This window comes from Semicossyphus pulcher, unplaced genomic scaffold (assembly GCF_022749685.1).
Source record: "Semicossyphus pulcher isolate SPU_LCO1_2020_fin unplaced genomic scaffold, fSemPul1.0.p SCAF_12, whole genome shotgun sequence".
Lineage (NCBI taxonomy): Eukaryota > Metazoa > Chordata > Actinopteri > Labriformes > Labridae > Semicossyphus > Semicossyphus pulcher.
In genome coordinates this window covers 29568046-29580160 of record NW_027211626.1, presented here as the reverse complement: position 1 = coordinate 29580160, position 12115 = coordinate 29568046, and the positions used below count along the sequence as shown (strand labels likewise).

The 12115-nt window shown below is 39.7% G+C and overlaps 1 protein-coding gene across 1 annotated transcript in view; it reads left to right on the top strand.

Moving 5' to 3' along the window:
- Positions 1 to 12115, top strand: part of rasgrp3 (RAS guanyl releasing protein 3 (calcium and DAG-regulated)) — a 32703-nt gene that overhangs the window by 3450 nt on the left and 17138 nt on the right. The window contains exons 2-3 of the mRNA XM_069658986.1: positions 9820 to 9946; positions 10667 to 10769. Coding sequence (XP_069515087.1) covers positions 9877 to 9946; positions 10667 to 10769 — 173 coding nt within the window. The 5' untranslated portion in view covers positions 9820 to 9876. The remainder of the gene's footprint in view (positions 1 to 9819; positions 9947 to 10666; positions 10770 to 12115) is intronic.

The following is a 12115-nucleotide window of genomic DNA, read 5'->3' as shown; positions in this document are numbered from 1 at the left end:
CCTCGTAGCAATAAGTAAAAGGTTCAACCATCCTGAGCCAAATTGTAACAAGTTAGCAACAACAACTTAATAAGGTGATAATCACTATTCTAGTCACTATTTCCAACTTGTACTACTGCCAAGTGTAGCCAAAGGTAATGCACCTTTAAACACGTCTTTTAGTTAAAGCTAAAGGGATAAATGGTAGCAGTAACGGTTACCTGATAGCTAAAGCAAAATGACTTGAACCTCCTACAACTTCAATGTGTCGATTGACCTTTGACATATACTTCAGTGTCTTTCTTTATTTCAGGGTGTGTAAGTTTGGATTTAAGCACACAGTGACAGCCAAGAATAAGAGGGGAATTAAGTGTAATCACTGAACGGGTCTCACAAACATATTAAACCTGATGTGTGTGGGTGTGTGTGTGGTTGTGAGGTCACATGGCAGGGCTGCTGCTGCTCCAGCCTGCTGTGTTTACCAACAGGAGGAGGAGGCGGTGGTGGTGGTCATAGTGTAGTGTGTGCGCTCCAACATGGGAGTCTCTCTGCTTGACAGCCAGTAGCAGCCGGCAGCATCCTGCAGCAGTTACAGTTCTCTCAGTGAATGGACTGATCTTTAGCCTGGATGGTTGCTGCTTTTAGGCTCTTTATGGGGTAAGACTCGACTGCTTGTTAAATACAGAATGTGTCATTTGTGTGATATATTAAATGCTGGTTTCTGTGACAGCAACAGAGAGATTTAAAGGCTGGTTGTTGCCTTGCAAAATATCGGAAGAGTGTTTTTGTAAGCACCTTTTTAGCTTTGGGTTCATTTTGTGTTATGGTTGTCTGTGCTGTGCTGAAGCAGTGTGTGTGTGTGTGTGTGTGTGTGTGTGTGTGTGTGTGTGTGTGTGTGTGTGTGTGTGGTAAGAAATCACAGATGGAATTACATTTCAGTTGTGTCTCTGTCTAACTATTTTGCGACCAACATTAAACAGATCTTTATGCTGGTGGAGCTTTTACGAGCAGAGTACTATGTAAGTGTGCAGGTGTAAGTCTTTGCAGTTGTATTGTTCTCCTAATGTGTGTCTGCATGTGCACCTACGAGCATTGTATGTCACTGGACTGTGCATAAGCCAACAATGACGCATCCGTGAACCAGAGACGGAGACACAGTGACCCATTGTGGAGACAGGAAAGCACAAGTCATGCTAAAGGGCACAGCTGACTGTAACATGCACAGCCAGGCTGTGAAATCCAACTGAAGAAAAACAGAAAAATATGTCAGTGTGTCTCCCTTAGAATTGACATACAGTATAACTCATTACTGTTGGACCTACCATGAAACAGTGTGATGTCCACAGAGACAAACGTGAAAGAGAACACTTTAAAAGTTTCAGAATGCTCTGCTTGTTGTTTGCAAGACGTCTCTGCGTCACGCTGCCAGCAACAAGCAGCATTAAGTGGCAATTGTTCCGATTCCCTGTAGTGACTGTGCTTTTTCTTAGAAGTGAATGCCATGTTAGTGTAGGTTAGTCCTGAAGTCCTGAAATAGTGAGCAAATGCTTTAAAACAAATAGATACTGTATATGTGACCTACATTTAGATAACACTCACTTCTTTAATGTCAAACACAACACACAACCAAGATTCTGTCAAGACCTAGAAATAATCCAAAAGAAGTTAAGGAGTGAGCTCTGTTATACGTGTGTTAGGTACAGACACTCGCTGCTGTTGTATTACATTATGAAATACAGTCTGTCTGGGGGTTTCCTTCGAGGAGATGCACTGTCTGTGTGGGTTTCCTCCTGAGGCTTTGTGCTCCACCCACGCACAAGAGGCATGCAGGGTTTGGAGACTTGACGTTACCCTGAGGCATGAATGTGGATGTGTATGTTTGTCTGTATTACAATGGCGACTTAGGAAGGGTGCCCTCCAGTCCAAAAACACCCTTGGGTTGTCTTTGTGACCCTGTGACCCTGAAAATGTTTACAGACTGGGGGACAGATTAAAATTTAGTAATGTGGAACACGTACAAACAAACACTGTGAGTGTGCTGCACATGGCTACTGTTAGCAGTTCATACCTAGGTCTGAGCGAATACTCTGTTCTAGACATAGTAATTCACAATTAAGGCCTCTGTTTACATCCTATGTTTCTTGTTAACAGGCTTACATCGAATGCTTCAAAATAACAAACAACTCATGCATGTTGTTGTTAAAGTCGTGCTGAAACGGCATTTCGAGGGTATCTAGCTTCCGTATCGTGACGTAGTTCTGAGTGAAACAGGACATGCAGGCGGGACATATCATTAGAAGGATTTGATTTGATCGTTGAGAAGTGGGCGCAGACAGACGTTGTTCATAGCGCAGTAGCTAGCAAACTAGCAATCACAGCTACAGTCTGAATGTGTCCTGACTACGATCATAATCAGTCAATCAATCAACCATCAGTCTGTCACATGACTACAGTCATAATGACATCACAGTCTGTGTTTTGACTTCAGTCACAATCACAGCTACATATTGTGTCGTGTTTTAGAGGAGAAACAACAGGGGAAGTTTTTACTAAAGATGATTGGGTTAAACGCTTCTATTGGGCCTTCCCACAATAGCTTTTTGTTCACCCACAATATGATGTGCGTCCTAATTTTTACCAAATACTTTTTTTTGCTTTTGTGCCTAAAACTAACCAGAGCTTTTCAAGCAGAAAACAGATGTTAAACAGGGCTGTGAAACAAGTGCTATACAGATGCTACCTTATGAGTTTGAATGACATGGGGAAAGTGTTGGTATCAGAGCCTGTTGGAAGTTTTTGGCTCAAGAGTTGGGCTAAGACCAGTGGTGTAGTCTAGTTTCTTGTAGTGGGTATACTCTGATTTTTCCCCTCCAGCCTCATACACACCCGTCCCGAAGCGACCCCCCTCCTCGCTTAACGCATACAGTGCATCCACAGAAAATTGAGAGCATTCTGAAAGACTGGATATGGGTTATCAACATGTCAATTTATTATAAACAACATAAGACTTCAACAGCCAGTTTTATAGCAGTATTAACAACGAATATTCACACCATGGCTAACAAATGCATGAAAAGCAGACAAAAAGAGACAAATGTTTCACTCTTTCAATAGCTCTGATAACTATTGATATCTAACATATCATATAGTAATTGAATGTGTAAATGACTGCACCTTTAAGATGACCATGAATTAACTGTAGCCTACTGTCATTTGCATGTAGTAATTTACTTTATTCATTTCAATTGTTTATACCAGCTTTGCATGTTGGCTGATATTTACTAATCTTTCTGTCTCTCCACTCTAACCAAGTATGCTTTTTAATTCCTGAGATTGACTCTCTCTCCACAGGGCTGGCCAGGTCGAGTTCAAATCTAAAAGGAACAAGGGCATATCCTGTAACTTATATCACTGTGTATCATCAAAACATTGCATTCTGTTGACAGACAGTCACACACACACACACACACACACACACACACACACACACACACACACACACACAGTTACAGTAACGTTAGTATAACTTAAATGCGACTTCCACTCACCAGGTACTATGACAGCATCACTATCACTATCACTTAACGTTACGGTAGCATCAGCCTTACAACAGGTATCAGGCTCCCCTTCTGTACTTTCCGTAACATTAGCAGTTTCACCCAGAGCGGCAGTAGCTTCAGGGCCAGCGGACTTACGAAAACACTGAAAGAGTGTCAAACGCCAAGAAATCACCGGCAAGCAACTGTGTTGTTTCCTTGGTAACGTCATGTCGAAGTCGACGGACACCCATATGGTCTAAAAGTCCGCGCATGATCGTAACACAGACAGAGCGCACAAAGTGAATTTTATGAATGAAAGCGTGTTGTTACGTATCCTTGAGCATTTCAAGTGGGTATACGGAAATCTGGGACCTTTCCTAGTGGGTATACGGCGTATACCTGTGTATCACGTAGACTACACTACTGGTTAAGACCAAAACAGAGCTAGGGTGGGAGTGAATATAACTTACATCCATCAGATGCAAAACTCAAAATGGATAATAATTGCCCTTTTTACACTGCAGTGTTTTACACTGCCTCAGCGCCGTAATGAAGCTCCGCAATAGAGCAGCCTTTGCCATTTTACATTGGACCAAGCAATGCCAGCATAAAGCCGCTCCAGTGTGTGGTTTTACATAGCGTTGTGGAAGCAACACGTGCGTGAGGTGTAAACAAACAGTGCGTTCTTCAAATACACACACGGTGGCTCTGCTGTTTACACAGACGCTGTTTCGCCTCTGTTACTACCGCCGACGCCGGCTCAGAGGCGGAACGACTTCGCCCCACCATTATGCCCCCATGCGTTTTACATAGAAGATGGAATGTAACAGAGGCGTAATAATCCTGCCTGGAACTGGCAGTGTATAAGGGGCTAATGTTACTCCATATGAGCTTGTACTGTGAATAAAAAGAAGATTGCTTATTACTTTGCAATGAAGACTTCATGCTGATAATAAATACATTTTGTTACTGTGTGTTCAAATGACCCAAGTGGCAAGAACAAGGACACATTTTAAGTGGCTTTAAAAGGTCTTTTAACTAACAAGATACAAATGTCAGAAATGTTCAAATCTGTAGCCACAAACAAAACATACACCTTCGTATCAGAGGGGTACTATAGGTATCATCGTCTTTTCCTTAAAGTGAAGATACTTATATATGCTCATATTTAGTCATTTGTTTGATTTGAACAACTTCTGGTTATCCAATTATTAGGGACTTAGCAGTGACATTATGACACAGTGCATCAGTGATGCTTTGGCTCTACGACAATTCTTCACCAGCAGCATAATCCACAAACAGTTAGTTACATGTATTAATGCAATAGGCTTCTTTGGGGTTGTTAGTAGGACACACTGCATCCTTCTCTGGAAGAGAGGTTATATTAGGTAACTGCATTCACATCAATAAATTCAAGACTCATTTTTTAGGCCAGGGGTGTTTTAGATTGCCCTTAGTCACACTTATGAATAGGAACTGTTTTGGTGATGTTCGTGCTGAAATCACCAGACACATCAGGAATCCCCACATCTAAGTCCCTTTTTTAAGATCTTATCCATTTACGCTCAACGAACAATGCCTTCATTCATTCGACTGTACACACACACACACACACACACACACGCACGCACGCACGCACACACACAAACAAACGGACACACTTAATTCTGAGGTTGACGCAAGTTTCAAAGAACAATTTAGATGTTGGCAAGAAACCTTTTTCTTGCCTCAGAAAAGTGACGACAGCTGATTACGTATCAAGCCAATGACAAATTACATGCCCCCAGAGTCCCCGACTCCCATAATGCATTGCAACATTCAGCTGCCTGAATAATGTGGTAGGCTGCAAATCCGAACATGCAGGACTTATTCAAGTGTGAGATCACTCTGATATTTCTGAACTTCTGCCTTTTATATGGAGACTAAAGTAACAGTAACCATGTTCTGGCAAATACTCATGTAAGGTCAATGTTTTATTCTCCCAGTTGTTGCATTTGGAGAGAGAACCCCACAGTTGAAACACAGAAGCTATACTTGTCCCTTTCTTTGTTAGAATCTGATTCATTCACAAGCTGACTTTTTTTCATTATAATCCTTTGATACTGCAATGCAGATGCAAACAATTAAAAACTGAATAAGATGTTGTTGTTGGTTTTATGTCCTGCACTGAAATATATTTACTTAGAAATGAATTGCGAGACCTTGTGTGCATGTCTGTGGGAAGACTGACATGAATAGAACTAAAAACGTGTCCTAAATTATTTGAGAGAAATCTACTAAATCATGAAATGTGGTTCTTTAAAGACATAACATTACATTACATTAACACATACATGAACAGATATAGCATTATACCTGCTAAACATCACCAACAGCATTATAAATATTAACATGTTAGCATACTGAAGTTAACATTTAGCTCAAAGTGTTCCTGCACATGAATACAGTCTCACCAGTGCTGTGGAGTCTTTTTATTGTTCTAATCTTTAAAAATAAAATGAATATAATTCATTCATCTAAAACTTGTTTGATACAATAATAAAATATGCGACTCAAAATAAGCCGTTCACTCTCCTATTCAACCAATATGGCAGGTCGGGTTGAAAAACAATGAATTAATGTGCAAAGTAATTTCAGTTCAAGCTTACAGAGGCAAAGGAGGGTACGTAGAAAAAGACACGTTTCTTACATTTTAGACAAGCAAGCAACAGGCTTCAGGTGCAAATCACATCAACTGCAGCAAAGCTACAGCATGCAGATAATCTGTCAACAGATACACACAGGGAAAAGCTAATTACAGCACCAGTGGCAGGTGTGCAGTGGCCAATCAGGAGGTAGGCAGAGAGTAAGCAGTCAGACTGACCTGCGGACAGGTGCAACAGCAATGCCTTAAAGAAGCACATTTGAGTTGTCAGCAGGGAAAGCACAGGCGTACATAATAACATTAATGTTGACTCTTATTCGTTCAAGTGTCCCAGTTAGCTACATCAGTTTGCCAGTATGAAACTAACTGAACCGAAACAGAACACATGAAAAGGTACTATGCACTTCTATGAATGTTTGAATGTGTTACACCTTTCATTCTTTAACCATTAGAAATGTCTGCTTTTGAAAACTGCCTGAGGATAGTGTGTGACGTCAGAGGGACAGGTGTGACCAGGATCTCTTTTTTTTAACACTTTGATTTAATTGTAGAATATTCCAGTGACTGGACAGTATTTTAAATGATCGTAACTCTTGTAATAATGTAGGGGGATTTCAGTTACTCGAGTTGCCTACAGAGAATTATTACCCAATTCTGCAGTTTCCCTCGACTTTTTGGTCTCTTTTACCTCATTGTTTTGGTATTACTATTTGGAATTGGTTTAACTACTCTCATGAAAGTTGTGTATGGTTGCTGCGGCTGTGGAAAGTTCTGAAAACCTACCACATTTGTATCACCACAGAGCTGACTAAGTGACTATAGCAGAACATACTGCAGCATTTAGAAGTTTGTGGCGGCCTAAAAAGAGCTCAAAGAAGAGTAAATATTTGACTTATATTGTGATAGCAGGCAATATGTTCTCATACCTATATGTTTGTTTAAATGAGTACACCAGTTGCAATAGTTAAATTACATTTGTGGGTTGTGTTACGCACCTGACATCAAGTCAGCTTAGCACTAACCACAACCAAGAAGAAGTCAAAGTAACTTTTGTTTGGAGATGGGACTTGAACTCAGGTCTCTTGGGTGTAACATGGGGCGGCTGTGACTCAGTGGTAGAATCGGTCATCTTTCAATTGTAAGGTTGGAGGTGCGATCCCCAGCGCCCTCAGTCCACATGTCAAAGTGTCCTTGGGCAAGACACTGATAGCCATCATCAGTGTGTGAATGTGATGACTGATTGACAGTTGAGCACTTTACATAGCAGCCTCTGCCATCAGTGAAAGGGTGAATGTGACATGTAGTATAAAAGCAGCTTTGAGTGGTTGCAAGACAACAAACGCTCTATATAAGTACAGTCCATTTACCATTTACCCATCCAAAGCCCCTGGCAGCTATTCCAAACAACCTTTCCCACACCTCTTTCTACAAAGTCACATGAGTTCGGAGTGCTAGAGGTTCGACAGCTAACTATATACGGACATTTGGCTTAATTGATTTAGCTCAGGTTACCTATTCAGCTGTATATAGCAGTATATGTGTATGTGCTGTACTTTATGAGATTGTAACATTTCAGTATTATTTTACAGTTTCAGCTTTACAGTTCAGCTGCTCCCATGTGGCCAACAGTACTCGTATAGTTTGCAGAGAGCTCCAAATAAATATTTTACATAATATGTGTAGGGATTTTAAACTTTGGTAATGTCAATTCATGTTAAAATGTAAACTCATGTATATGGAACGTTTCTATAGTATAATGATTATTATTGTGGTTACAAATATTCCTGGCATGTGTACAAATATCATTGTGGATTATGGAATAGTTACTGTTTTGGGTCAAAGTATCATCACCAAGCGTATAACATGAACATAACGATGTCCTGTTAGGGGTCAAAATATCACGTTATGGATAGACACATCAGCAACATGAATAGAAATCTAACCGACACTCTGTCACTTATGGCCAGAAGAAACTGCACAGTAGAGTCTGTTTGTATGATTAGGCATGAGAGAGAAATGGACTGTCCTAGAGGCAAAGGACTTTGTGTTATTTTACTTGAATTATTAGAAAAATACTTTTGGATTTGATGCAGCCTTTTGCTATGTTGAAAATTATTCCCTCGTTCAGTCACTGACCTCTGAGTACTTTTTGCAATAGTTGAAACATTATGAACAATCATCCTTTAACATCATCAATAACAGTAGTGTTGGTTAACTGTAATTTATTCAATGGCAGTTCACTGCATTTAAACATTGATGTGTACCGTACCCGAGTACACATCAACCGTACTCAAGACCACCTTTTCTAGTGGACCCGGGAACGGATCAATGAACCATGCTTGAGTACGGTACACAGGGTTCACACTAATCAAACAAACTGGACTTTGGGGTCAAGTGTACTTGTATCTGGGCCCGGGTCCCTAATGTGAAAGCCCCCTTAAACTGATAAGCTCGAAGGTCTCAGTTTCGTTCTATATGGCGGCACCATCTGGCGATAAAAGGCAGTTGCCGGAGCACACGTCAGATAACCGGACGTCTGGCTCCCTTAGTTACGTTTGTAACTCTTGATTTTCCTCACTGACAGTCCTTTTTAGACTGTTTGCCTTTATCTGAGCGTCAAATTTTCTTTTTCTTTGAATTTTCACTTATTTTTGAAGTTGTATCTGTAGTCATCGATCTTTTCTTTGTTTGTTCAGCCATAGCAGATTACTGTTTACTTGCAACACTTGCAGAGACCGGAAAAGCAGCCGCTTAGCTCTGCCTACCCTCTCTGGCAGACCAACCACTGCTGGGTGATGAAAAATGTGTCACTAACTGGACGCTTAGGATTTTTACCGCAAATGTCGCCACAGACACCCAGTCTGTTATACTGCAAATGCAAAGGCTTTCATCAGTTGGCCATAGGCTCAATCACCATTGTGTTACCTCATTCGGCGATAGATAGATTTATTTAAATGAAAATCTTCGAGATTATACCTTTAAATAACATGTTAGACAATAAATATGGTGTTTTATATAAAGGTAATACTTCGTAAAGGATATAACTCGTATTGCTCTCAGTATTTTGTTCAGAATGTTTCGGGTAAGGGTTTGCGCCTGCTACCTTTTTTTGGTTCTACCATCAAGAGTAACTAAAGTACAAAAGAAGGACAAAAGGAGATTCATAAATTATTTTAAATGTCTTTCTGGCAAGCATATTGCTTTGTAAAGTCTTTACTGTTATTGTCTTATTATCATTAGGAGTGGCGTAAGTTTTACATACAGTTCTATACCTGTGCACTGGGACATTTGTAAACAGTGTTCAGTGATGTCGTGGTGTCCCAAATTACAAAGCCTCTGCTCCTGTGGATATTGTTTTCAATTGATTTAGCTTCTGTCCCCATAAAGCCTCAATATCTTAATAGTTGTGCATGTGAATAATAATATTGCTAAAGACTGCCTCCCTTTCTTTTTTATATAGAAATGTCATACTGATTATCATTGCTTTGAGGTTTAAGTACATAACATGCCTATCAGTGAGTGGGATTTGACTAACAGACTAACTTGACCTCACATGATTACAAAACTAGCATTCAGCATTTATTTTCACTATAATATTTTTGACCTCTTATTATATATGAATATTCTCTGACTGCTGACTCTCTGTCCTCCTCCCAGGAAAACCCTGAATGGTCCAGAGCCGTGAGCAGGAAGTGTTGACCTCTGTCCTTGAATATGGGATCATCCACATTGGGAAAGGCAGCATCGCTTGATGCTCTCTTAAATGAATGCATTCATGCGTTTGGTAAGTGACACATGTGATTGAAAAGCAATTGAGGCTGGATTATCTACCTAACAAAGCCAGCATAGATTGGGACCCAGACAATCTGGGGCCCCAATGTGTGGCAATTAGTTTGTGGTCATTTAATTAAACGATTCATATGAAGTGACATGGAAGTGGCCTCTAGGGGCTTCATGTCTTGTAGAGAAATCTACTTTTACAGAATATATTTATTGCATTGATAAATTCATGAAATAAAAGTTTATGCTTTGCCCTGCGGCCTGTCGGCGGGTTAATCCAGCCCTGACAGTTAAAACACATTATTTCAGCTTTCACATCTCACAAATAGATATTCAACTGAAGAATGAGACAATGATTACTAATGATGATATCAATTAAGCATGGTTTAGTATACTTAATATGTATGTATACTTTTAATGAGGCTATAAGGACATTGCAGTTTTTAGCAATGATACTCAAAGAAGAGGAAATTGGGCATTTTTGGGGACTATGTTGCGCAGCTGTTTGTAAGACAACAATAGAGCTCTATGGCAAAGAGGCAGAAGATATATCAAGGTTTGGATACACACACTGTACTTCTTTGTAGGTTACATTCATTTTTGATTAAAACTTTTCATTGTGACAGGAAAAATTGAAAATATCAGAGAAAGATTCTTTAAAAGAACTCTACAGTAACCTACAGTTTAAATTTGGTAACTTGTTGTGACCCATTTCTTTTCACAGATGACAATGGGCAGTTGCAGGCCAACCTGCTTCCTCGCAGCCTCCTGATGATGCATCGCTGGTATGTTACATCCTCAGAACTGGCGGGAAAGCTACTGATGATATATCCTGTTTGACAGAAAGCCTACAGGAACTACAGCACACACACATTAACACAATGCTTTAACTATTGTTGAAATACTGCTGGCTTATTGTAATTGTAAAGAGATATACTTTATACCACAATATAAAGAGAGATACATTATTTCTTACCTTATCAAAATTCCAATCTAAATCTTTTATCTTCCAAAAGGAATTCAAATCAGTCCCCCTAAGGCTGGGGTAGGGGTTAGGGCTGCATGATATATCGCTTAAAAATCGCCATTGCGGTGCGCACATTTGCAATAGTGACATCACAGGACATGTAATGTCAAACAAATGAAATTAAACTTGTAATGCTAGTTAGTTAGATAGTTACTTTTTCGTTGCTGGTTGCAAAAGGGAAACTTGTTTTCCATGACTATTCTAAAAGAAAAGTCCATGTGATCTCATTATTGCAGCTCAGCAGAGCTGCAAAGGCTGTGTGTCACCTGACTGTAAACTGTAATCGAACAGGCAAAGCTGCTGTCACAGAGTGGGTCACCTGGATAATCAAGGCAAGCTTTCAGTTATGCTCCACAGTGGGTATATTCCCATTAACAGCGTGCTGGTTATGACTGTGTGTACATATGTGGACCAAAAGCAAAGTTGATGTACAGGGATATATTTCCTGTAGTGCCTACACCTGCAGGGCATACTGTGTAGTGTTGTGTGAGTCGACAGGTAGTAGTAGATGGTGAGCTTTCAGTTCAATAGGCGTCTTACAAAGGGCTTGTCACCCAAATTAAACATACCTCTCAATATTGTTTGGTTGATGTCATAAGTAAAACAACTGCGACCCCCCATTTCCATTTGTAAATTGTATTTAATGTGTCTTCCACCTGCACTCTGTCCACCTGTTTTCTCACTAACTTTTCATACAGGTGTCTGGCAGAGGGCTGAACCAAGTGTGGTTAAAGTAGGAGGTGGGTTTTGTTTTGTTCAAAGAAAATAGACTAAGTCTAAAATAACGATGGAATAATATAAGCTATGATTTTTTATTGTCATCTTTTTGTGCATTGTTTCACATTGCTGTAATAATTGCAGAAAAAAGGATATGACAATGTTGTTTTTTTCCCAATATCGTGCAAAACCAGTAAGCAAATTTAAAAGTTTTATTTAAAAGTGTGCAGTCTGTAACGATCTGCATTGACAAATGTGAACCCAAAAGCACAACAACAGACTAGGAATCCAAATAAATAATAAATATTTATTTACCATAAATTCATAGAAAACACAAGATACCTAATCTAATAAAGAAATGAAAATCACTCTAAAGAGAGGAAACTCTAAACAAGAACAAAGAAAACCTAAATCTAATAACGAAATGAA